The following is a 26,013-nucleotide window of genomic DNA, read 5'->3' as shown; positions in this document are numbered from 1 at the left end:
GCGTATTTGTGAGGTATCTAAGCCTCCCTTTCTGAGAGCGGTTAGCCAAAGGCCTTGTGATCCCCCCTTCTCTTCCCGGAACCAGGAGGTAGACCTCCCATGAGGCCCTTCCGAACCAGGAGAACAGAAGCATTCTCATCTTGGGGGGTGCGGGGGGTCGAGGCCGAGACGGACCTCGTGAGAGTAACTCCTCTTCCTCTGGCCTCTCCGTGCAATGAGTTATGTCTCTACCAAGTGCCTCTCTCTGTTCAACTGCGGATGAAAGCATTTCCGTTTTGCCCCTTCTTCGGGTTGTCCCTTAGGAAATCTTCTGTGTCGCCTAAAATGTAGCCGAAGTACGTGTGCGTGCTCTTACCCCGTTCACCTGTGTGATGCCAGTTACGTTCTCGGGCCCAACAGAGACCGAGGAGGCGGCCGAGCCAGCCCTCCGCATGCCTGTCATCTGGGGACGGGGACGCGTGTCCTCCCATAGCACCAAAGGAGTGTAGACTGAGAACTTGGGGTGCCCGACAGCAGGGGCCCCGCTCCCCCTTTGTGCTTGTGGAATAAGCCGAGTCCGTGAAATGCACGTCCAGGGAGGACGAGATGATGGTCCCGAGACGGTCCGAGAAGGCCGGTTCCGGACGCTGCTCGGGGTGCAGGGATTGACCCACGGGCCGGGGATCAAACACCTTGTGCTGTTTTTGTCCTCTTGGTACAGCTGTGTCGCTTCTGGAGATTATCCTAAGGCCCGTGTCAGAGTGTGGAACAGAGCTCTCTGTCCAGCACGTTTGTAGTGTCATTTATTAGAGCAAAAAATACAGACACAAGTGTAAGGGCAGGGACTCGTACCTCCACGCTGGTCCGTCTGATGGAATATTCTGCGGCCGTTAAGGTCCGCTGTAGGAGCACACGAGCCGGGGGCGTGAACGGCAGGCCAGGAGCACGCAGGGAAGAAAGCAGGTTCCAAAGCGTTTCTGTCCCGATGACGGAGAATGTGTAAAATTATATGCCACCGTGTGTCTATAAAATAATGGCAGTGGTTCTCTCTGCAGTGAGATTGAAGGCCATTTTTAGTTCCCATTTCCAGCTTTTCGGAAGTCCAGGGAAAGAATGAAAGGCCTTCCTCTCAGGGGCCGTGGCGGTCGGTGGATCCCTGTGGCCGGGCGGAGGCCTTCCCGGGGAGAGGCCCGGAGGATGAGCCAGTGAGGGCAACTTCATGATTCTGACATGAAAAGCACACTGTTTACCCAGCATGCGGGGACGCCGAGTACTGAAACCGTTTCTTCTGGTGGCCTCTGGGTCACCTCCCCTGCTGGAGACAGCAGGTGGCTCTGGGCGACAGCTCATGCCTTATCCTCTAAGTCCCTTGGCTTCCCAGCTCCGTCCTGGGCTGGCGGCAAGTGCAGGAAGAGGCTTCCCCAGCAAGGCAGGAAGGCTTTGGCCGAGGGGCTCTGCGGGAGGCACTGGGGACGGTCTGGCCTGGGGCCTCTCCTCGTGCCCAGCAGAGGGGGGCCGTAGGGCTGGGCCTGCCTGGGGGCTCCACAGGGAGTGAATTTCCAGAGCAGAAACGAGGTGACGGACAGGGTGACCTGTGTTTGTTCCCCCTCCCACTCTCCCCCTCTTCTTGCCCGCCCAACCCTGGGACCTAAGAAGATTCTTCTGGAAGTGAGGCCTGGCTAAGGGCCCTCGATCGAGGAAAGAGGGCATGTGTTGGGGGCTGGTGGGAGAAGCCTTCCTCCTTCATTGAGGGGGGAGCATGTTCGCCTGTTTGTAATGGGTCTGCCAGCCAGTCTTGCCAACGTGGCCGAGTCTGTCTCATGCGCCGGAGCCCACTGCATCAAAGCAAACGCTCAGGAAAGGTCTTTTCGGGGATGCCATTCTCAGTGACCAGTATGGATCCCAGTGCTTGAGCATGACTCTTTTTCGTCTCTTGGAGAGAAAGGCTTCAGGAGGCTGGAAGCCAAGGCTGGGCAGTAGTTGGCAGGTGAAGGTGATGGATCTATTGAACCCAGGGCCTGGGCTTGACCCGGTATGGACCCGGGGCTTCTCCTCCACTGGGAACCAGGGACTTAATCCCAACTGTATATTTGCAAGTGCAGACCTCAGAAACTTTTGTTAAGTCTGTTTGAAATTTCAACAGACTCCTGCCCAAGGGTTTTCTGGTCCCTCCTCTTTTCCCAAAGGTCATCCCATCCGTCTGTCCATCCATCCATCTGTCCATCCATCCATCCATCCATCCATCCATCCAATTAATGAGTAGCCCTCTATCCCAGACTCTGTTCTAGAGGCTGCAGATGAAGAACAAGAGGCCCCCACAGGTGCAGGGAGCACACCAGCCGCTGACAGGCCAAAGTGTTTACACTCAAAGGGCTCTGTGTGTTCATAAGAATTTTCTGGAAACTAAAGCCTTCACCTGGAAGAGTGAGTGAAAGTGACAGACGTGGACACACTTTCTCCATGCAGGTGCCAGGATGTCCCAGCATGCCTTGCTCATAAATGGTGTTGCCTTGCTTTGTTCTCATATCGGTCCAGGGTGCCCTGGTGGACAGGAGGTTAATGTTCTCCCTGAGATAATAATGCAGCATCGAAAGGGAAAAAGAATAAAAGTAACAATATGCAAATTGAATGGTTTGAGAGACAGATAAGATCCTAGGTTTGGATGATTTTTTCCCAATGTTAAGGGGTAGAGGGGATTGGAGTCTCTTCTAGATGCTGTCTTTCTGGCTTCTCTTCTCTTGGGGCAGTGGCGGGGGGCAGGGGTGCTCAGAGTCAGGCAAGGCCTCGGTTCACTCTAATAGTGAAGGCTTCATTTCTAGAAAACCCTCATGGTTTATAGCTTCCTAAGAACGTACGACTTATGCCTAGTGGGGCCCAAAGGAAGCCCAGGTATGTCTGGTGTGTGATTTGGGGAGATGAGCAGGGGGCCTGGGAGGTGCAGGTGTCCAAGCCAGGTCTGCAGCGTAGGGGACACAGAGTTGGAGCGTGGCCGTGTGCGGGAGTGTGGAGAGGTGCTCAGATGTTTGCACAGATGTTGTACGACTTCTTGAAAAGGGCCGGAACGGCCACTCAGGGGAGAGTGTCTGTGTGGTCGGGTTGGGAAGAGCTTGTCCTTGGTGGGCAGGGGTCCTGGGAGCCCAGTGGCTGACTCCCAGGGATGCCACATGGTGCTGGGGCTCCAGACTCGGACCCCACAGTCACCCAGCCCTGGCCATGCATCCACACTTGCTGGGCACAGGCCTTGGCCCAGGAGGTCCCTCAGGGCCCAGGAGGAAGCCCCCAGCCAGGGTGTTATTCTAGGGAGAAGAACCCACCTCCCCTGCCCTGAACCGGTCCCCCTCAGAACAGAAGAATACATTGGACAGAGAGGCATCCAGAACTCGGAATAGAATAGAAGTGAACATTTAATGCCACCATAATTTCTTCTTAAACACCAGATTCTTTTTTGACAACATTTTACACCTCATATACCACAAAAAGTCCGAGATCGTAGCCAGCAAACAACGCCTTCACCCTAGAAATGGCACAAAGCTTAATGGATTCAGGTCATCTGTTTTGGAGAACTAGAACTTTCTCTTCCAGAATGTTCTCCAGGTAGCCTGTTCATGACCAAGCCAACAGCCAACTTGTACATAGCAATGTGAGGGCCCAGACGCAAAACCCAGCCTGCTGGCCAAGAGGCTTGTTGGGACCTGCCCAAGTACAGAATGGCTGGGATTTCAGCCTTTAACACATGAACGTTATTAAGAAGTTGTAACAGCCAACCCTTGTAAGCTAAGAGCTTGATTTTCAAAACGGCACCAATCTTGGATCCAGTTAAGCAGTGAATTTAAAACCGTGACCTTAGCTACGACCATTGAAACTTAAAAGGAGATTCTGGGAACCTGTCTGTGAATAGACTGTCCGTGACACAAATGAATGACTTCGCAGGCCTGGTCTCCAACTTCCAGGCTGGCCCATTTCTACAGATAAGCATATTTACAAACACATACATACATTTCTAGAGCCGCAGGAACCATGACGCTCATGAAGTACAAGGTCCTCATTTTATAGATTCGAACATGGGAGTCCGGCCCAAGTTCCGTGTCACACCCAAGGCCGTAGGACCTCTGACACTCCGGCTTTCTGTCCCGTGCTCTCTCCGTGCTCCACACCTTCTGTGCACACACATCCTTTGACGCCCCGTGCACATGTGCGTACACGCCAGTACGTAGGCGTGACGTGTGGCCACGTGTTCATGGGAAGAGCCCACAATTCCAGATTCGGGGTCATGGACTGCCTGGAAGCAGCTCTGGACTTGGGCCTCAGTCACCCACTATTGACTTAAGCTTCTTCATCGAGACATGATGATCACCAACCCCTACACGGAGCTGTAATTTCTTCAAAGGACATCCCATCACGGATTCCATTTTCTCTCTACGTGACCCCAGAAGGGCAGCTCTTCTGAGCTCCGATCTCCCTACTGGGAAGCCCAGGGTTGCATAGCAAGGGAGGGAACTAGGCTGGGCCCCAGCCTCCTGACTCCTGGATCCAGGCTTTTTCTCCAGGGGGAGCTGTGAGACGCGGGACCCTAGCCCCTCCCCGCCTCTCAGGGTCCCAGGGCGGGTTGGGGACCAGATGCCATAGGGATTACAGGTTGTAAACCTCACTAAAGTGCTTTGGTTTCTCCAGAACAGATAGGTACAACACAAATCCAAGGGCAGGAGCTCAGGTGCTTCTCCAGACCCCTTTTCCGTAGCACCTGAGGGGTGCTTGGGGCTCTCAGGGGACCGTGGGGACCTACTGCAGTCTGTGCTTTTTGCAGAAGTTTCCCAGAAGTCCCATCCAGGCCTGTGGAGGCTGGTGTCCAAGCCCGTGGTCATCAAATTCAAAACGCAGGGAACTTCCCGCATTGGCTACTCGCTATGGAAATGGCTTAGATGTTGAATGCAGCCTGATTCTTTGAGGACTGGACCCTCATCCCTGGTCTCCTGACTGATTTGTCTTTCGCTCCCAGACCCCTGACTCCATTAGCGGAGCTCACGAGAGGGAGGGGCGAGAACAGCCACAGATGCCCCCACGCACGCGTCCGTGCACTGGCCTTGGACCACGCTGCCAGGCGTGGTGCACAAATAAATCACGAAACACAGGTGAAGCTACATGACGGTATCCTGACCTTACAAATCAATTATACTTCTTCCCGCAGTGAGCGGGAGGGACTGTGGCCTGCTGGTTCGCAGGACAGGGAACAGAGCGGGTGTGCGAGCTGGGAGCTCGGCGCCCACCCTGATGCGCCTGGACACGGGGCGTTCAGAGTGGGTTCACTGGGTGCGGTGAACGCCATCTGTCGCCTCGAGTGCCTGCTCCGTGCCCGGTGTTAGGACATCAGCGTCCGGTTCTGCAGGGGCCCTCCTGAAAGCAGAGCACATTCGTTTAGGGATGGGTAAACCAGCTTCTAAGAATGAACAGAAAACTTCTTTGAGAAGGTGGGCTTGAGTTACAAAAGCTTCCCCTGGCTTGGATTTAGGTTTTTATCTGGAAAGAAATAGTTTGTAATTATAAAATGGGTGTGTGTGTGTGTGTGTGTGTGTGTGTGTGTGAAAAATGGCTGAGTGACACAGATTGAGTTCTTACCCACAAATGTTGACAGGTATTTGCTGGAGGAAGAGAAAGATTCTAATCCAAAAGAACGTGGTATTTTCACAGCCTGTTCCGTGACACCTCCCCCCAAATACTTTGGGCCACTTATTGGCAGTGTCAGTGGAGCTGGGCAGATGGCCTGGATTCATGGGGCACAGAGTCCAGTGGGCCCTGCTGGCTGTTCTCTGTGGGGCCCGGTCTTCTGTTGGCAGTGATGCACAGCGTCCCTCTGTCGCAGAAGGCCGAGGGCCTGGGGACAGCAGAACCAGATGTTTTCAGCATCAACTAGTTGTGACAAGGCTTTCCACCTGTTTCTTACTGACACGGTTTCGAGGTTGAAAGGAGATGGCTTTAAAAGCAAGGGAATCTGTCAGCATGTGCTCAGAGCGGGCTGACATTCTGGAAGGTGGGAACACTGAGCCAACTCATGATTTCTTCTGGTTTCAGTCATGAAATGGACTTATCTTTAGTCATTTCTTTCATAGCCCAAAATCCTTTATGGAATTTTTGGAACCCTCCACTACACGTCAGCCGTGGCCGAGGCCACAGGTCGCGGTGTCTGCAGGCTCTCTCAAGCCTGGCCTTCTCTCCCAAGAAGCACAGGTCCGTCACCTGCTTTCCCACCTGGACACCTATGGAAAGGGTCACAGATCAGCCCAGATGTGCCATCAGCTTTAGAATCTGGAGCCCACAGAAGGGCTTCTTGCACTGAAGTCCAGGAACGAGCACAAGTTGTGTGTCAGATTTCTGGAAGCACCTGCCCGGATGGCGTTTGTGGCCACAGTGAGGTCACTGCCACCTTCCAGGGATGCGGACTTCAAGTGTAAGGCTAATTTAGGCCCACTGGCCAGCTTCTTGCCTGCTGAGTTCCCCACAACGGGCTGCGTGGCTTCTTGTTCCAGCTTCCACTCCTGCTCCAGCTCAGGGTCCCTTGGAGGACTACCGCCGGTGTCCACACAGACCACTCTCTGCATCTGTCACAAGTTCCCCACGTTTGGAATAGTGACTGGAGATGAAACCACATGCAGGGTGTTCTGATTTCAAAGCTGGAAGAGATGGAGGTCAGCAACAGCTTCCCTGTGGTGGACAGGGGACTTCAAGGACCACAGGGTCCAAGGCTGCAGCTCTCAGGTGGGGGCCGCAAGCCCGGGACAAGCCCACCGTCACCCGGTCACAGCACGAACCGGCCTCGTGAAGAGTGACTTGGATTCACTCCCTGGGAAGCAATATCTCCATTTTCCTCTTGTGGGTCTGAGTTGTGGGTCTGAGTTGTGGGTCTGAGTTGTATTGTACAGCTCGTGCCTCAGCTCACACTATCTGGGCAGACCTCAGACAAGGAGCTTACAGATCTAGATGCTAATTTCACACAGGAGGTTTCCAGTCCTTCTGTTTGTGGATAATGACAAGGAAACGGGTTCTCTGACCTTCTCCTTGGTCATCTGTCACCAGAACCAAACTGTGGTGCCACCTCAAATCAGGCCATTGGGCGAGGCGTTCCACAGTGATTGGGACTGCCTCGGGAGAGTTGGCCAGACCGGCTTCCCTTTGTGCCCAAAGAGCATCGCCTGCTTCCTCAACCTCTGGGAAGAGCCCGGAAGCGAGACAGCCCACAATTCATGACGTCTTCCTATGGGTAAGCCACACTTGGTACATGAAGATGTTTGCAGCTCAGTGAGGTTTCAAGGAAAGAGAGAGAAAGGAGAGAAAAAGCCAGAATGGACAATCTCTGCATGGAGTTGGCCGATAACTTCCTGAGCGACACTCATGGCACAGCATCTTGGCGAAGCCGGTCTGACCCAGTAAGAAAGCTTTAGGTTTCAGTCAACCCTTTGGCTACTCACGAAGTTGCAACCAGTGGAGAAACACAGGCCTGGGGTGTAGGAAAGCTTCCAGGGTTTGAGATTTTAAATTTTTGTAGATGTTTTGATTTGGTCTCGCTCCAGAAAAGGCACTGGGGACCCCATGGCTGGTCCGTTGAAGGCAGGCAGTGCTGCATGGTGACCTCGGGGCTGGGGGAGACGTGCCGGGGAAAAGCTAAGTACGTGGGCTCCCCCTCAAGTGGGTGTTTCCAGCACAGACTAGAATACTCATTTCTGACAATTCCCAAATTAAAGGCTTTTCATCAAGTGGTATATTTCAGGGCAGCGACCAAAACGGATGCAAACTCTGACTCAAAAGATGGGCATTCCTTGGGGTCCGGAAGCTTCCATAATGTTCAAGCCCTTTCGTACAGGTGTGGGGAGGGCAGAGACGTGCCCAGAGCCTTGTGCTTGCCCTGCCGGCTGGGGTGAAGACTGAGGAGCTGGGGGACGCCCCACTTCCCATGGTGACAGGCGACTTGTCTAGCTAAGGGGAGCATGGTCCATTCTGGAGCGACTTTCACCATGTTGGAGCCCGTTCAGTTGTCCAACGTGAGCATCTTCTCCAAGTGTGTGTCTGCCTGGGAGCAGGTGGACATGAGGCAGAGCTGGACTGGTCACCCACGAGACTGGCTTCCAGGTGCACGAGCCATCGGGCCATTGGTGTCGGTTCTGACCAGTCAAGGACCACGTGCCGTAGGCTCACGAGACCCCCCACTCCCGTGCACTGACCCAGCTGAGCTCCACTGGCTGCCTTGCCAGCTCTGCTGGGCTATGTGCCTCCAGACACATGCTCAGGTCTGATTCCTTGGGTGCGTCTGGATCAGAGGCACTGGGTAGCAGGGACTGTCGAACTGAGAAACTGGCTTACGGTAATCTCACGGTGATCTCATGGTGCACTGGAGGGCCGATCCGAAGTATACTCTGGAAGAGCCCCAGCACCCTCCCCTCCTGGCCGCAGGAGGCGGCAGGTGGCCCCTGCAGCTCCATGGCTGCTATTAGATAATCTCTTGACCCCTTGGTGCCTTGGGGTCTCATCACTAAAGTGGGTAAGAGAATCCCTAAGGGAGTCGAGGCAGGGATGAACCCCTCCCCCATCTGAGGACGAAGCCCCATGTTCCTGGGACAGCCCGTGCATGAAACTCTGGGCTCTGGCTCTCCAGGGAGTGTGGTTCCCAGCAGGAACCCTGCCTTCTGTGGCCAAGCCGGAGGGGACCAGCCTTGTTTCTTTTTGGGATGGAGGCCTCAGGACGTGGGAGGTTGGGGACATTCTGCATTTGAGCAGCACTCTGGACCCCAGAGACGTCGTGGGGTCCCAGCACCCTCCTTGTTCTAAACAAGACTGCTGCCAGTCTCTGAGCACAGACCAGCTTGAGACGGTCTCCATGCCAGGCAAGAGCCCTAGCTTCTGATAGCGTCGCAGAACCACAGAACAAAAAATATGGCTCTATTGAGTTGGTTCAAGCTTTCAATCCAGTCTTTGGAATAAAAACGACTGTGAGAAAGGTTTTTGGAGGGCCAAGAAAACCTGGGTCTGGGGGTAAAGGAACCAGTATGCACGCCAGGACTGGGAAGGAGAGGCTCCATCTGGAACAAATCTCTCTCTCAAAGCACACGGAAGGCCCGGTCATAAAGGCTCCTTCTCCCGGGAAGGTGCGGCCCCGTCTCCTCTCCCGTTCTCTCGAGCTGACGCACCTGCCCCGCGAGGCCCCGCGCCCCTGGCGAGAGGTGGTGCGGAGTGTCACCCACTGTCCCCGCCGTCTTTGGAAACACACTGGCTCGTGCCCACCGAGTCTCTCTGTTCCGTTCGAATGGCCTCACCGTTAACAACCGTAAAGGACAGTGAACATTTATTCAGAGGCAATACTGATTAGGGGATAGAGCTACAAACACTACTTATTTAGAAACAGCAAGTCAGAAATAGGATAAAACACCAAGAGAAAACGAGCTGTAAATACATTTCAAAAATGCGTCTGATTTTCTTTTTCGTAGTGGTGGCGGCGGTGGTAGTTTCCTCTGGACTAGCACCATCTGTACACAAGAAAGTCTCAACATAAACTGTGGATAATAAAGATTTGCAAGGCACTTAATCAGTCGCTCTGGGTCATCTGTTGTTGTGTGTCCGCTTCCGACAGCAGTCCTGCACGTGCCCTCGCCCCTTCTCGCCAAGCCGGAGAAGAGAGGGGTCCCTTGCCAGCAGTTCTTACGTATCAACAAGTTCTCGAAAGTTCCTCAAAGTGCTTTTTCAGTCTCATGGGGCTTCCACGTCCCTTGGGCTTCCCAACATTTCCTCCTCCCACACGTGTGGTGTTTGCATCTTTCCTACCGAAGACAAAAAACTGCTTCCGCTCAGCGCTCGCTGCAGACTTGCACCAACCTTCGTCCTCCTTCTGCTGTCTCCAAGCCGCGGGCACCAAGGGGCTGGCTGGGGCGGGGGGGGTGGGCAGGGGGGGGCGGGCAGGGGTAGCGGGGGGGGTCCCCGGGCAGTGAGGGGAGGGGCAGGCAGGCCGGGCCGGGTCCTCATCGGCGCCGGGAGGTGATGTCGAAGCAGGTGATCATCATGAGGTGGGCCTTGCAGAAGTTGACGCGGCTCTCCAGGCGCTCGGTCACGCACTCCAGCGCCTCCAGGTACTCCAGGGAATCGAGCTCCAGAACCTGCTCCAGGTCAACTGCAAAGAAGGAGAGGCCCGATGGAGACGCGCGGAGGCGTGGCTTGGGAGAGGCCCCGCCCCCGTCGCGGCCCCGCCCACTCCTGGCCCCATTGCCCAGGCCTGGGACAGCGCTGGACTGCTGCCTCCCGCGGCTGATGCAGAGAATCCCCTCCTTTTGTGCGGGTGGCCCTCACCTGAGCGACATTTATACCTCTGTCTACTTCCCTAGCGGGCTGAGAAACCTGACCCTGTCTCTGGGCACTTCCTGCCTCCACACACGCCCTGGTGCTTCGGGAAATGATGAGGCCAAGTCCATAATAACGAAGATTGCTTGCGCTCAGAAGACAAGCGGAGATTCGGGACCCAGAGGCCATCCCTCACGGTCAGGCCCGCACGGAGAGCGGTCTGTTTCCTTTGGAGCCCAAGGAGCAGTGATGTGGGAACTGGACAGCAGCCCAGTTCCCTGCTGTCCGGTGGTGACCGGCTGCAGGATGGTGGCGGGGAGTCCAGCAGGGAGGGGAGGGGGGGATGGCCCCGGAAGAGGACGCTGGCCCAGGACCCCCGGCTCAGCCATGCCTCCCCGGCGCCGGCACAGGTTCCTTCGAAGGGAGAAGCGCAACGGCTACTCTGCCTGCATTACAAGCCTTGAGTTGCCATGAGGAGTAAAGCAGCAACGAGAGGGGGTATTGAACGTGGCTCCGGAACCCGAGCATGGACGCCACGGGGGCTGTAACGCAGGCCGCCTCCGCAGGTGCCCTGGCTGAGATCCCAAGGAGGGAGGAGACTTGCTCAGGGTCCCAGACAATGAGGAGGACAGCTGGGAAGGAGACTGAGGGCTCTAAGTCTGTTTTTAAAAAAACAGAGGTAAGATCCAAGACACTGACTGAGGAGGACCCTGGACTTCCCTCCTTGCACACACAGGCCAAGCAAATCCTCTGGAAGACGGGAGGCTGAAGGCCTTCTGCACAGCCCAGGCTGGAGGCAGCACACAGAGAACCACAGGAGACATGGAGGCACAGCACTGCAGGGAGACAGCACCACCCACACACCTCGGCCAGGACACTGGCGGCTTCTGGGGGAGGATCGAGTCAAGGGGCCAGCGGAAGACACGTCAGCCCTGGGGCGCAGGAAAAGCCATGGGTTAAACGTCTCTGACAAGAGGAGAAAGAAACCAGCCCTGTGCCACCCAGCGAGGGGCTCAGCTGGGACTCTCCGGATCAGAAGTGCTGGGGAGCTCGAGCGTTTACATTCAGCCCCAGCTCGACAGCGCAGAAGCAGAGCAGGGTCCAGGTGCCGGGCCAGCCTACCGTCTCAGTGGACCCTGGGCCCCAGCCCACACCAGCTCTGGATGCCCAGGGGCTCGGAGACAACATCAAATGTACTAATATTCACATTATAGGGGTCCAGAAGCAGAAGAGAAAGAGAAATAGGCAGAAAACTTAAAAGAAATAATAACTGAAAACATCCATAGCTTGGGGAAGAAAGTGTAGAGAGCTTCAAATAAGGTGAACCAAGAAGGTCCACATCAAGACATAATAATGGAAATGTCAAAGATTAAATATAATTTTTAAAGCAAAACGAGAGAGAAGCAACTCTTCTCTCTGAAAGAGAAACCTCATAAGACCATCAGCTGATCTTTCGGCAAAAACTTGGCAGACCAGAAAGGAGTGGCAGGATATATTCAAAGTGCTAAAATGGGGGGAAAAAACCAAACAAACAACCCCTACTATCAAGAATATTCTACTTGGAGGCGCCTGGGTGGCTCAGTGGGTTAAAGCCTCTGCCTTCAGCTCAGGTTGTGATCCCGGGGTCCTAGGATCGAGCCCTACATCGGGCTCTCTGCTCCGCAGGGAGCATGCTTCCCCACCCCCCTGCCTGCCTCTCTGCCTACTTGTGATTTCTGTCAAATAAATAAATAAAATCTGTAAAAAAAAAAAAAAAAAAAAAAGAATACTCTGCTTGGCAAGATTATCATTCAGAACTGAAAGGAAATAAAGAATTTGCTTAAACAAAAGTTAAAGGAGTTCATTGCTACTAAGCGAGCCTCACAGGAAATGTTTAAAGACACTTAAGTAGAAAAGGCCTTAATTATTAGAGAATTATGAAAGGAAAAAATTCTTGAGTAAAGCGAACATACGGTGAAGGTAGGAGATCAATCAGTTAAGAAAGCTCATATGCAGGCTAAAAGAAAGAAGTAATAAAAGCAATTATATTTAACAATCAGTTAAAGGGATTCACAAAAAGATGTAAAATCAGACAACATATATGTAAAATGTGGAGAGAATAAAAAAGTTCTTTTAGAGTGTGTGTAAACTTAAGTGGCCTTCAATTTAATATAGACTGCTATGTATTTAGGGTGCCCTATGAACCACAAACCAAATAGATACACAAAAATGAAAACAAAGGAAACCAAACCAAGCATAAGACTAAAGGAAGTAATCAATCACAAGGAAAAAAAGTGAGAGAAGAAGAAAGGAACGGAGAAGAATTACAAAAACAACCAGGGAACAATTAAAAAATTGCAGTAAGTACGTACCTATTGATAATTACTTTTAGAGGAAATGGTCTAAATGATCCAATCAAAATACAGAGGGGGATAAAATGGGTAAAAAACCAAGACCCACTGATATGCTGCCTATAAGAAACTCACTTCAGACCTAAAGACATACAGAGACTGAAAGTGAAGGGATGATAAAAGATATACCGTGCAAAAAGAAGAAGAAAGGAAAAAAAGCCAGGGTGACAATACTTCTCTCAAACAAAAGAAACTTTGAAACAAGAACTGTAACTGTAACAAGAGACAAATAAGGGCATTACATAATGATAAAGAAATTGATCCAAGAGGATATAACAATTGTAAATACCTATAGAGCACCTAAATACATAAAGCAAATATTAACAGATATAAAGGGAGAAACTGACAGTCACAGAGTAATAGTAGGAGACTTTAATACCTCACTCACATCAGCAGGTAGATCATCTGACCAGAAAATTGGTAAGGAAACAGTGGCTCTGAAGAACATATTAGACCTCATGGACTTCAGATACACACGGAACAATCTATCCCAAAATGGCAAAATACACATTATTTTCAGGGGCACATGGGACATTCTCCAAGACAGATCACATGTCCAGAAACAAAAACAAGTCTCAGTAAATTTTAAGAAGGGTGAAATCATATCGAATACCTTTTCCAACCATAGTATTATGAAAGTAAAATCAATTACAAGGAAAAAAAAAAACAACAACCCTGAAAACCACAATCATGAAAAAACACTAAATAACATGCTACTAAGCAACCAGTGTGTCAATGAAGAAATCAAGATGGAAATGAAAAAATAATACATGGAGACAAATGAAAATGAAAACAAATGGTCCAAAACTGGGACAGAGCAAAAGTAGTTCTAAGTGGGAAGTTTATAGTAATACAGGTCTACCTCAAGAAACACGAACAATCTGGAACAATCTAATCGTATACACAAATGAACTAGAAAAGAAGAAAAGCCCAAACTAGTAAAGGAAATAATAAAGATCAGAGTAGAAATAAATGAAATAGAGATTAAAAAAAATAGAAAAGACTGATGAAACCAAGAGCTGTTCTTTGAAAGTAAAACAAAATTGATAAACGTTCAGCCAGACTCATCAAGAAAAAGAGGACTTAAGTAAAGAAAATTAGAAATGAAAGAAGAGAAGTACCAACCAATATCACAGGAATACAAAGGATTATAGGAGACTATAATGGAAAATATGCCAACAAATTGGGCCACCTAGAAGTAATGGATACATTCCCGGAAATACACCATTTTCCAAACTGACTCAGGAGGATGCAGAGAATCTGAACTAATTACTCATAATAAAATTGAAACAGTAATCAAAAACTCCCAACAAACAAAACTCCAGGGCCAGATGGGCTCACAGGTGAATTCTACCCAACATTTAAAGAAGAGTTAATACCTACTCTCCTCAAACTGCTTCAAAAAAGCAGAAGAGGAAGGAAGCTTCCAAATTCACACAATGAAGCCAGCATTACCTTGATACCATAGTCAGATAAAGACACTATAAAAAAGAGAAAACTACAGGCCAGTATTCCTGACCAACACAAAAAGTCTTCAACAAAATATTAGCACACCACATCCAACAATATATTAAGAGAATCATTCACCATGATGAAGTGGAATTTATTCCATGGGTGCAAAAATGGTTCAATATCCACAAATCAATCAACATGATACCCCACATGAACGAATCAAAGGATAAAAACTGTGGCATCATTTCAATAGTGGCAGAAAAGGCATTTAAAAAAGTACAACATCTGTTCATGATCAAAACTCTCAGGGTGGTTTTAGAGGAAACATACCTCAACATAAAAAGGCCCCCTCGGACAAACCCACAGCCAACATCATCCTCAGTGGTGAAAACCTGAGAGCTTTTCTTCTCAGATCAGGAATAAGATAAGGATGTCCACTCATTTTTATCCAACGTAGTACTGGAAGTCTTAGCCACAAAATTCAGACAACAGAAAGAAATTAAAGGCATCCAGATTGGTAAGGAAGAAGTAAAACTATTACTATGTGCAGATGACATATACTTTATGTAGAAGACTCTAAAGACCCTACCAAGAAACAATTAAGAGGAACGAATGAACTCAGGAAAATAGCAGGATAGGAGATTAATACACAGAAATCAGCTGCAGTTCTATATAAGAACAAAGACCTAGCAGAAAGACAAATTAACAATTTCTGATTGCGCCAAAAAGAGTGAAATACCAAGGAAAAAACTTAACCAAGGAGATAGAATATCTATACTCTGAAAACTACAAAATAATTGATGAAAGAAATTAAATATGACATAAATGCAAAAATATACCATGCTCATGGATTAGGAAGATTAATATTAAAATGTTCATACTATCTAAAACAAGCTACAGATTCAGTTCAATCCCTGTCAAAATACCAATAGTAATTTCACAAAACTCGAACAAAATGAGCTAAAATTTGTATGGCACCACAAAGGACCTCAAAAAGCAATCTTTTAGAAAGAAGAACAAAGTTGTAGGTATCCCAATCCCAGGTTTTAAGCTATACAACAAAGCTATGGTAATCAAAACAGCGTGATATGGCTCAAAGATAGACCAATGGGGCCGCCTGGGTGGCTCAGTGGGTTAAAGCCTCTGCTTTCGGCTCACGTCATGATCCCAGGATCCTGGGATTGAGCCCCGCATCAGGCTCTCTGCTCAGCAGGGAGCCTGCTTCCTCCTCTCTATCTGCCTGCCTTCTGCCTACTTGTGATCTCTGCCTGTCAAATAAATAAATAAAAAGATAGACCAATGGAATAGATGGGAGCCAAAGGAATAAACCCATGCTTATATGGTCAATTAGTCTATGGCAAAGAAGGCAAAAACATACAATGGCGGAGAGATAGTGTGTCTTCCTAAAATGGCATTGGAAAAACTGGACAGCTATATGCAAAGAATGAAACTGGACCATTTTCTTACACCACACACAAAAATAAACTCAAAATGGATGAAAGACCTAAATGTGGGACCTGAAACCACAAAACCCCTAGAAGAAAATAGGTGGTAATCTCTTGGACATTGGCCTTAGCAACATTTTTCTAGGTATGTCCCCTGAGGCAAGAGAAACATAAGCAAAAAGTAAACTACTGAGACTAGAGCAAAAGAAGCTTCTGTTCAGTGAAGGAAGCCAGTGACAAAACAAAAAGGCAACTGACTGAGTGGTAGAAAATGTTTGCAAATACACCTCATAAGGGGTTAATAGCCAAGGTATATAAAGAGCTTGTATAACTCAACACCATAACCCACAAATAATCTAGTTTAAAAAAATAGGCAGAGGATCTGAATGGACTTTTTTCCCCCAGGAAGACAGGCCAGCCAACAGACACATGAAAAGAAGCTCAACATCAGGGAAATGCAGATCAAAGCCACAGGGAGGTGTCCCCTTAAACCTGTCACACTGGCTGTTCTACACATAGCACACGTGCATATGCACACACACGTATACGTGCGCACACACAGGAATATTACTCAGCCCTGAGAAAAACCAAGCTCTTTCCAACGGTCACAGCACAGATGGACCCAGAGGGCATTATGCTAAGTGAAAAACAAATAGCATTTGGTTTTACTTATATGTGGAATTTAAAAGAGACTGAAAAATGAGCAAACCAGAAAACAAAAACAGACCCATAAATAGAGAGAACAAGCTGCCGCTGGTTGCCGGGGTTGGGGCGGGGGAGAGGGTGGCGGGATGGGCCGAGCGGGGGAAGGGGACTGGGGTCGGGGGCCGAGGCGTCCAGCTACAGACCAAGTCACAGGGACGGAAGGCACAGTGTAGGGAACAAGGCCACAGTGGTTCTGTCACGGCCTTGTGTGGTGACGGATGGTGGCCGCACTTGGGGTGAGTACAGTCTAGTGTATAGAATCCGTATGTTGTACGCCTGAAAAGAGTAACCGTGTGTGTCAACTGGACTTCAATAAAGAGAGCAATAAAATTTTTGAAAATCAAAAAAAGAACCCACCAGGACCTCACCACCTCAGGCTGTTACTGGACCACCTCAAAGGTGGCATCAGAATTAAGAATGAAAGTAAAAATGGTTGCCAGCACCTAGATTTCTCTGCCAATATCCGACTTATCACCCACACCTGGGAACAGTGTGCAGCCTTATTGGTTGGTCCCCGCCCCGCCCCCTGCCATTCTGGGTTTCATCTCGTCTTAAAGGAACAATCTGTGTTTCTCCTTCCATGCGGCCTCCTGTTCATTCCCTTTATCAGTGTCAAACGGTCGCTGATTCTTGACACACATGAAGGCATGAAGAAAGCGACTGCTTCCCGGGAGCTTGCACACGCATGTGCTGGGGCGTACACTTGCTCTCATCCCGGGAAAAAAAGTGACTTTGTGAACACCGTTCACGAGCCTGCCTTCGACATAGTTTTCAAAAAATAAAACTTGAACACAAACCGTGCAAATGAAGAGGGGCGGCTGCCCGCATGGGCCCCCGGGATGTGAACGGCCTGGGATTCACGAACGGAGGAGCCACGAGTGGGAGAGAGGGAAGGCCTGGGCCCCATGTTTGTGCCGCGGCCAGACCTTCGCTGATGTCCTCACTCGTGTCTTCTCCCCGCCAGTGCCTGGGGAAGCAGGCCTGAGCGAGCCGTCTCCCATCTGGCTCAGCTCTGGGATAACAGTAATAACACTGCTACCAGAGAGCGTGCCGTCATACGGGCCCAGCAGCGCTCACGCCTCACAACTCCCTATGAAACTGGCCCCATTATGTTTCCCTATTTGACATTCAAGGAAATCAAGGCTCAGAGAGGTTAGGCGCCTTCCCCGAGGTCCCACAGCTAGCATGTGAGAAAGCCAGCATCCAGTCAGGTCCATGTGGCCGTGGTCGTCCCACATGACCGGTGTGCAGGGGTCAGGGGTGAAGGCAGGGAGGCACAGGGAGTCTGGGGGGCTGGCGAGCATCGGACAAGGGAAGGAAAGGAATTTTAATAGCAGTCATGCATTTGATTCACGGACTAGGTCTTCCAATGCTGCGTTGCTATCAGTGAAATAGCTGGGACCTGAATGGAGCTCATGTTTTGTGATAGTATGAGACAGCTGAATCTGTCAGAGAGAGCCACATTGTTCTGGATTGTTCTGAGATGCCTGGGACTGAGACACGGGGGAGGAATTCCTGCAAGAGCATCCTGGCTACGCCTTTGCTGCCCGCCCCCGCCCCATCTTCCCGGCAGAGCGCGAGGCTGTGGGCCCCCGGAGCCCGGCACCAGCTGCACAGCACCCCCACCCCCGTGGGCCCGGTGACAGAGAGCAGCCCGGGGCCTTACACTCGCTGAGCCACTTGTTGGGGTCCAGCATCAAGTACTGCTTGGTGACCTCCAGCTCCTTCATCAGCCACTCGTACTTGGCCCGGACCTCCGCGATTCTCTGCTGGCGGTGTTCCAGAATCTTCAGTTTCGCGTTGAAGCCCGTGACCTCCTAGACGGCAGATGAGAAGGATGGAGGTGCGTGGAGAGAGGGAGGAGGGGGCCCCAGCTTGGACGCAGGCCGCCTCCCGCCCCTCGTGGGGAAGCTGGGAGGGCCCCAGGCCCTCCGGGCCGCGTCTGTGCCTTCTGCCCAAGCCCAATCACATGACCACAGGGTACGACTGTCACGGGCATTTCTTCCATTTAGGAGGTGGCTGGGGCTCCAAGCTGGAGCCAGACAAGCCCCCAGGACCAGCAGCTTTCCCAGGCTTTGAGCCTTCAGGGTACCTGGACAGAGAGGCTCAGAGCTCTGTGGCTGGGGCAGAGCCACCAACTCCTGCGCGCCCCAGAAGCCCGCGGGCAAGTCTGCGTGGGTCTGAGCACACGGCCCCGGGGTGCGGGCAGGCTGGGGACCAGACGGCTCACCTTGCTGCCGCCCCCACGTCGCCGCTGCAGCCGCTCCACGTCATCGATTTCATAGACTTTGATCTCGAAAGGTTCCACGAGGCCCCTCTGGGTGCTGCGCAGGGGGCCGTCCACCCAGCGTACCCCGCTGCTGCTGGCAGGTTTTCTTGCAGGGGACGGGGTGTCGAGGGACAGTGCTGGGATGAGCCTCCGTCTCTGAGAACCTAAGGACAGAACGAAGCCCAGAGTTTATCTCTTTAAGGATCGGTCTTTCAAGAGTATGTATTTTGTGATGTGTGTGCGGGGACGCACGGGCAGGTCTGTGGCAGGCCTGACCGTGGACTGTCTACCGCCCGGCCACGTGCTCAACAGTGACTCCCTTCACCTGCCTTTCCTGCTCCCCGGGCTTGTGCTCCCGATGCCTTGACCCACGGTGGCCTCCACCCCATCCACGTGCTCCATCCGCACCCCCCGAGGCTGGATCGTGGCGCCTTCCCCATGTCTGAACGCTGTCCAGGCTTCCACCGTGCGACCCCACTCGGGACTCGGTGGTTGGCCTCGGTCACCATCCGGCTGCACGCTTCTCCTTCTCTTTTCCCGTTAGGGGACAGGCCTCCTCAATGCCGCCCGCCCCTCCCCACCACCCTCGAGCCTGCGTGTCGGTGAGCTCCAAGAGCAGAGAAGACGGGGGCTGATCGAGATGTAATAAAAGAAATCCCCCTGACTGTGGATCGTCGTAGGGAAAGGAGGTCCTATGACCACCAACATTCCTTATATTATCTGCGTCGTCTCCTGTGACGTGAGCATTGGAGAGACGGTGCTGGTGGCGCGCTACCTAGCCCCTCGCCTGGCTTCTGGGTGAGCCCGGCCGCGTCTCCCGCTCTCCAGCTCCAACTTATCGCCGCACCACACTCTGGCTAATCCCAGGCACTTTCCACCAACGCGGGTCTCCAGGAAGGGGACCCAGAAGGTGAGTTTAATGACACTTGGCTGTTCCTCGTGCTACCCGTGCTACAAAACCCTCAGAGTTCAAGGTTACCCTCCTTGTGATCTATTTCTAATTCATTTTTCAACCAAAGCATTACAGTTCACAAGCAGGGCGATAACTGCCCATCTCCCTGGGCAGTTATAAGCGATAAACGGTAACTGCCCGTCTCCCCTGCAGGTTCAGACATCCCCAGGAACATTGGCACAACCCAGGCATCCAGCTAAGAGTTTCCTTTGTGGAGTAATACGGCTTCTCTTAAGCTGCCTTCGATATGTGCCACTCGCGTCTGACAGCCAGCATGTCTCTTAATAACCACCTAAATAAGAGGGACAAGGTCACCTAACCTGCAAAGCACTTACGTCCACTGCCACGTCCATCCTGGGGCTCCAAATCCCCGTCCGCTCCTCGCAGACACTGGATTCTGCTGGCGCTCAGTATCACACCCATCTCTGGGCCCGAGCCTGGGGCTTTCCTACACCGGGGCCTCGGACAGCCTTGCCCAACAGGAGAGCCTCCAAGGACAGCTTTATGGATGGAGGCAGCCCTAGGCAACGGCGGGTACAGAACCTGCTGGCCGCGATCCACGCAGCTCTGTACCCCAGCACAACAGCCGAGCCCCCAAACCACAAGTCTCGAAGAAAGAGGAATGGAGGAAGAGAGAAAAGACTGGACTGGTCGGTAGGAGGCTCTCGACGAGAGTGGGGGCAAACATTCTACCCTCCCCACACCCGTGAGCATGCCGCTGACATCACAGTGCCCTGGGTTCCGGGGCAGGCGGGGGTAGGTGGTAGCAAGAAGGTTGGCCAAGCAAGTACTGGAAAGACCAACGGATTCGCCCCACCCCCACCCCTGCAGACTCTGGCTGGGATACACTTTCTTGCTATTTTTAGAGACTAATATCAGTGTGTTTTAATGCCCTGGGCCCTGGAAAGACCCGCCCCATCTTTGACTTCCCAACAAGCCAGTAGCACCCGTTCAGGAGGGTCGTGGTTTCCCAGGGTTCCACAGAAGGGCCCCAGACGGTAAAGGCCAGGCTGGGGGGGCAGGACCCTGCGCCCCCCTCACGTTGGTCAAGGCACAGACTGCACGCGGGGCTCTGTGTCAGACGGCCTCAGCAAAAAATGTGCCCTTCGCTCAAGAACACGGAGGGGAAGTGTCTGTGGAGGCCCCTGGAGAGTGGAGCTGAGTCCACCATAGCTCACACTATCCTCACTCCTGTCTCCTCAGCTGGGCCTCTCCTGGTGCCAATTCCCCTCACCTGCTCCATGGCTACAGGGCCACCAGCTCTGACCTAGGGCCTCTCTCATCCTCACCCATCAGAACTCCCTGTCCCTTGTCACCCCAAAGTCAATGGCCTTTGTTATATTAATGAGTCTTTGGACTTTTTAATTACCTTTTGATAGGAGATTCCAGGAGGTGGAAGACATTCTCTGACAGCTTGCATTTGGGGCACCAGCGTACTTGCTGTGTTAGTGTGCTGTGCGTCTGTGTGTTGTGCAGGTGCACTGTGTGTGTATGCATGTGTGTGTGTCGCGCTGATGCACTGTGTGCGCGTGTGCACGCATGCGCAGGCCGGGCGCACTGCAGGCCCCGAGGTGGCGATGCGCGCCGACTCTCCACCGTTAACGACACCAGCGCGCTCCATGCCCCTGCGGGAGGGCGGCCGCAGCGTCTCCGGACCAGCAGTCCCACGTGCTGGTGTCCGCAGCCGCCAGGGCGCGAGCCTAGCGACCGTGACCCGGCCCTCGGAAGCGCGCGCGGCGGTCACCGAGCTGGGTCACCGAGCAGCACCCAGCCCCGGGCGCTGCGGGGGCGGGTGCGGGGACACGTGGAGGGCCCCGCGCCTACCTGAGTTGGAGCGCTTCTTTGGGGCTTTGAGGCTGCGGCAGCGGCCGCCCACGGAGCTGCTGTTGTCGCTGGTGGAGTCGTGCGCGGACGAGGCGCTGCCGGTGGCCTCGCTGTCACGCAGCACGCTCTCGTAGCCGCTGCTGCCGCCGCTGTGGTAGAACAGGGCGGTCTTGCCCATGGCGGGCGGCAGCTCGCCGCTCAGCACGCTGCTGTTGTCGCTGCCGTGGCCGCTGCTGCAGCGGTGCGGCCGGCGGGGCGGCGTGACCTTGCTGTAGGGCGAGGGCAGCGGGGGCGCGGCGGGCCGCTCCTCGCCCGGCGCCCCCGCACGCCCCTCGGCGCCCCGCGCGCCCGCGCCGCCCTGCAGCAGCTCCGAGATGCGCCCGTTAACGGCGCGCGGCGGGGGCTTGCAGGCGGGCCCCGCGCCCCGGCTGCGGCTCAGGGACTGCGTGGACCAGGAAGTGGGCTTGGTGCTGGCCGCCAGGCCCGGGCTCTGGCCCACCGACTGCGGCAGCGACTTGGTGGAGAAGCTGAGTGTCTTGGTGGTGGCGGTGGCCAGGCTGCGTGCCTTGGGGCTGGCCAGCAGGAGCTTGCTCACCGCCGAGATCTTGCACGGGCCGGCCTTGGGCGAGGCGGCACCGGCCGCAGAGGCCGAGGAAGCAGCGGGGGGCGGGGCGGGACCCGGCGCGGTGGGCGAGGGCCCAGGGGCAGCGGCAGCGCGGCCTGGGCTCCTGCCCGTGCGGGGCATCGTGCTGTCCTTGCCCGCGTGCGCCCGCCAGCTGCCCGCGCACAGGCTCTCCGCCCTCTCCAGCGACAGGCACTCGTAGTGGCTGACCGTGGCCCGGCCCAGGGAGTTGGTCCTGCTGGCCAGCTGCTCCAGCTTGGCACTGAAGAGTCGGCTGCTGCTGCTGGCTTCCTTCACCTTGCCGCCGGCCTCCTCCCCGAAGGGAGCCAGGAAGGGTGCTGGGGGGTGCGAGGGGCTGTTGGTGCCGCTGCTGCAGGCGCTGTGCTGGGGGCTGGCCCGGTTCTTCTGGTCCAGGCTGGACTTGCGGACCGGCGGCAGAGGGGGTGTCCCTTTGGGCCGAGCCAGGACACCGTGCTTGGGCGACGCCACCTTCCTCTCCAGGGTTGCCTTGCACGGTGGCACGCCCAGCCCGTTGGTCTCCGCGGTGCAGTGGTAGAACAGGCTGCCCAGGTCCTCCTGTCTGCTGGCCTTCTGGAAAGCCCGGGGCAGGCTGCTGGACTTCAGGCTCCTGTTGGGGTGCACTGGGCTCTGGGCGGCCCCGCCGGGCAGGGCCGTCTCACAGCCATCCACAACCCTCCTCAAGCTGTCGCTCCCGGGCGAGGCAGACACTTCCCCGCTACTGCTACTCAGCCTGTCCCCGGGGCTGGCCTTCCTGTCCTGTTCTGCCCCAGCCTCAGGCTTCGGGGGGCCTGGGACAGCCTCACCCCTGGTTCCCTCTTCACTGGGATAGGCACTCTCTCTTTTGACCTCCTCTTCCCGTTTTAGCCAAGGGTCCTCGAATTTCATCTCCACCTTTGCACCGGTCTCCCGGCTCTCCGGGGCCTGCACGGCTCCCGACACCGAGCTGAGCACGGGGGCGATGGGCGCCTCGGGCTCTTGGGCGGGCCGGGGGCTCACGGCGATGCAGGGATAGACCGTAATGTTGGTCTTCATGGGGATGTAGCCCTCACAGCCGCCCAGATTTGTGGTGTTGGAGATGGTGACCGTGGCCTTGCCCAGCGTGGAGGTCTTGCAGCCTTTGATGGGGGCCGCCTTGCCGAAAGCGTCCTCGCCCGTGTCAGACAAGATGAGCAAATTGTCGGGCCCCACCTTGGGCTTATCCCGGCACAGCGCGGTGCCGTTTTGGAGGCTGCCGACGAGCTCTGAGGCTGAGGCTGGGGGCTCGGCCATGGCCTCCCCGGGGCCAAAGCAGGTCTGGGCGACGAAGCTGTGGCAGGACTGCTCTCCGTCGCTGCCGGCGCTCATCTCGCTCAGCCAGGAGCTGATGGACGAACGTCGGCTCCCGGCCTGGCCCGCCTTCTCGTCCAGGGTCAGCTTCGGGAGGGGCAGGAACTGCGTGATGCTGACCTCGGAGACGGGCGCCACGCCGGAGTAGCACTCCAGGTCCTCGCTGATGCTGCCGATGATGCTGACGGGCCGGGAGCCCGAGGCCAGGGCCTGCACGGAGCAGTCGCTGTTGAAGCTGATGATGCTGGTGGGGCGGCCGCCGTCCAGGACGCCGCTGATGGTCAGCTCCTCCACCAGCGTGAACACCAGCTCGTCCTCGCCATTCAGCTCCAGCGGCTGCTGCACCGTCACCATCGTGGTGCTCAGGATCTCCTTCTTAGAATCCGGAGACGTGGCGGCCGGAGGCTCGTCCTCGCCAGGGCTCTCAGGGAACCCCTCGCTCCCAGCGGACATGGACTTCTTCAAAACCTGGGGGCTCATTCCGACCGGAGGGGTGCGCACCTCCGGCGGCAGCAGGGACTCGCTGGAGACCGGGCCGGGATCCTTGCTCGGCGGAGGCAGGGGCGCGGGAGCCGGCAGGACGCCCTTCTGGGTGTAGACTTTGCACCTCTGGGAGGGAGAGCTGGTCGGCTTGTACTCGGAGGTCTTGGACAGGCTGGCGACGCCCAGCCGCGGGGAGCCCATGGGTCTGGGCTTGCCTTCCACGAAGCTGCAGGAGTTCAGGCTCTCTCGGCTGCTCTGCAGGCTGGATGTGCTGCTGCCAGGGATGCTCCTGGGCGAGGCCGGGGTGGGGCTGCCGGGCAGCGCGGGGCCGGGCGCCGGGCCAGGCGAGTGCTTTCTCTGCATCTTGGAGGCGGGAGGGTCCGTGCCTTCCCGGTCGGTGGACGGGCCATCAGACCCATTATCTTCCTTATCAGACTCACAGAGCGTGTCCGCCCCGGCCGCCTGGCTGGACGGGGGCCCCTTGCCGGCCTGCTCTGCCCCGAACTGCACGGGCAGCTCTTCGAAAGGGAACTGACTGGGCTCTTCGCTGCCGTCGATGCAGCCCAGCCTCTCCTGCAGCTCCGCGAACGTGTTGCACTTCAGACAGTCCCTTTCTGACTTGCTGCCCGAGGCCCCGCTGGCCTCCGCGGGCCGGCTGTCCCCCCGGGCCTTCTGCAGGGCCGGCACGATGGGGACGAAGTCGGGGGGGCCCTCGTTGTCTGTGAGCTCCTTGTCCGAGAGGGCCGTGCCGTTGGGCCCGATGTAGATGACCGTGTCACAGGACTGCTCGCTGCTGGAGGAGTAGTCCGGCTCGCTGGGCAGCTGAGGCACGGGGAAGTCCGGGTCCGCCGCGGCCCTGGCCTGGAAGGGCCGCAGCTGCGTGGGCCTGCGCATCCGGCCCTCTTCGCAGGAGCTCTCGCCGCCAGAGGAGCTCGACGTGTACTGTGGGTGAGAGGAGGGAGGTTAGTGGTGTCGGCTCTCCGGAGACCGCCCTCCCTGCGAGACCACAGGTGGACCCCGTGCAGGCCTCCCAGGCCGCCCCGGTCGGTCTCCCTGTGCCGGGCCATTTCTCGGGGTGCACAGGCCAGTGGGCCCCGGCCTTGCACGCCATGGCCCCTCCTGGGAAGAACAGCCCCTGTGTGGCCCGCCGGACACAGAGCCTGCTCAGGAAAGGAGGTGACTGGCCAAGGCCCCGTCCGGCATCTGAAAGGCTGAGGGGTCCCTGCCTTGGCAACTCTGCCCCCCAAAACAGAGAGATACAAAACGGAGAGGAAGAGAGCTTCCCACTTCACCCGCTGGCCCGGAGACCACAACCATGATGGCTCTCTGACACACTCTCGTCACACCCCCCCGTGTTCTGGCTTTGCCTCCGAAAGCACAAGCTGGTCGTTTCCAGCAGACCCCGCGCGTCGGCCAGAGACCACCGGGTTCACACAGCAACACCCAGGAGCCTAGAAAGGATTCCCAGAAATGCAGGGGAAGTAAGTAGGGCCATGTGAGCAGGGAGCGGACAAGCCCCTTCGGGCTCAACCGCCTGAAGGACACGGCCTTGACCTACGCGGGACCAGGGTGGGGAGACAGATGCGGAGTATTTCTCAGCCGTCCCCAATTCTTCACCACCAAGGAGCAGCCATCCCTCCGACCTGTCCCAGAGCGGGCCCAGCGCGCCCGGGTGGGGACCAGGCTGGATGGCCGGCGGCCGTCGGGGGGAAGGCACGTTGCCGGCCCGACAGCCGTCCTGCTCCGAGTGGCCGCCAGGCGACGTGGGCAGCACCGCAAACCCCTGCCCCTGGGGCTCGGGGGGTTAGAAAGACTGACCCGCTCCGGGGTCAGGCTCCAAAACCGCCTTCCTCCGCTGCTCCCCTCTCCCCAGGAGCGCCTTACCTTCGTTTTCTTCTTCTTCATCCTCAAGACCCTGGAGGCGACCTGGATGGTGGACAGCGTTTCGGCGTAGCTGCCGGCGGCGGCCGAGATGTGGGCGATCATGGTGGTGCGGCAGTTGACGTTCCCCAGGGACTCGCGCAGCAGCATGGTGAGCTTGCTCTCCCTGCGGGCGGGGCGAGGAGGGCTGCATTAGCGCGCTGGGCCGTGGGGCAGGGCCTCGGCCGCCACTTGGCTCTTGTTGTTGTGGGCGGTGGGTTTTTTCCCCCCATTTTTAAAAAATGGCATATGAATGAGCCTCATCTTTCTGCACGGGGCTATTTGTAGTTCCAATCCCAAGAACAGAGTCC

General features: G+C 55.0%; 2 protein-coding genes across 3 annotated transcripts in view; one reads left to right on the top strand and one right to left on the bottom strand.

Moving 5' to 3' along the window:
- The window catches only part of SMYD3 (SET and MYND domain containing 3), a 778,929-nt gene that overhangs the window by 738,669 nt on the left and 14,247 nt on the right, over positions 1–26,013 (top strand). The window lies entirely within an intron of this gene.
- KIF26B (kinesin family member 26B) overlaps positions 9,291–26,013 on the bottom strand; it is a 411,889-nt gene continuing 395,166 nt past the window's right edge. For both annotated transcript variants that reach the window (XM_059144968.1, XM_059144969.1), the window contains 5 exons: positions 25,667–25,829; positions 21,331–24,724; positions 18,516–18,718; positions 17,952–18,102; positions 9,291–10,126 (listed from right to left, as the gene is read on the bottom strand). In XM_059144968.1, the coding sequence (XP_059000951.1) occupies positions 9,978–10,126; positions 17,952–18,102; positions 18,516–18,718; positions 21,331–24,724; positions 25,667–25,829 (4,060 nt within the window). In that variant the 3' untranslated portion in view covers positions 9,291–9,977. The remainder of the gene's footprint in view (positions 10,127–17,951; positions 18,103–18,515; positions 18,719–21,330; positions 24,725–25,666; positions 25,830–26,013) is intronic.

The sequence above is a fragment of the Mustela lutreola genome, chromosome 14 (assembly GCF_030435805.1).
Source record: "Mustela lutreola isolate mMusLut2 chromosome 14, mMusLut2.pri, whole genome shotgun sequence".
Lineage (NCBI taxonomy): Eukaryota > Metazoa > Chordata > Mammalia > Carnivora > Mustelidae > Mustela > Mustela lutreola.
Note: the sequence above shows the minus strand (reverse complement) of the source record. Positions and strands in the feature narration are given on the sequence as shown.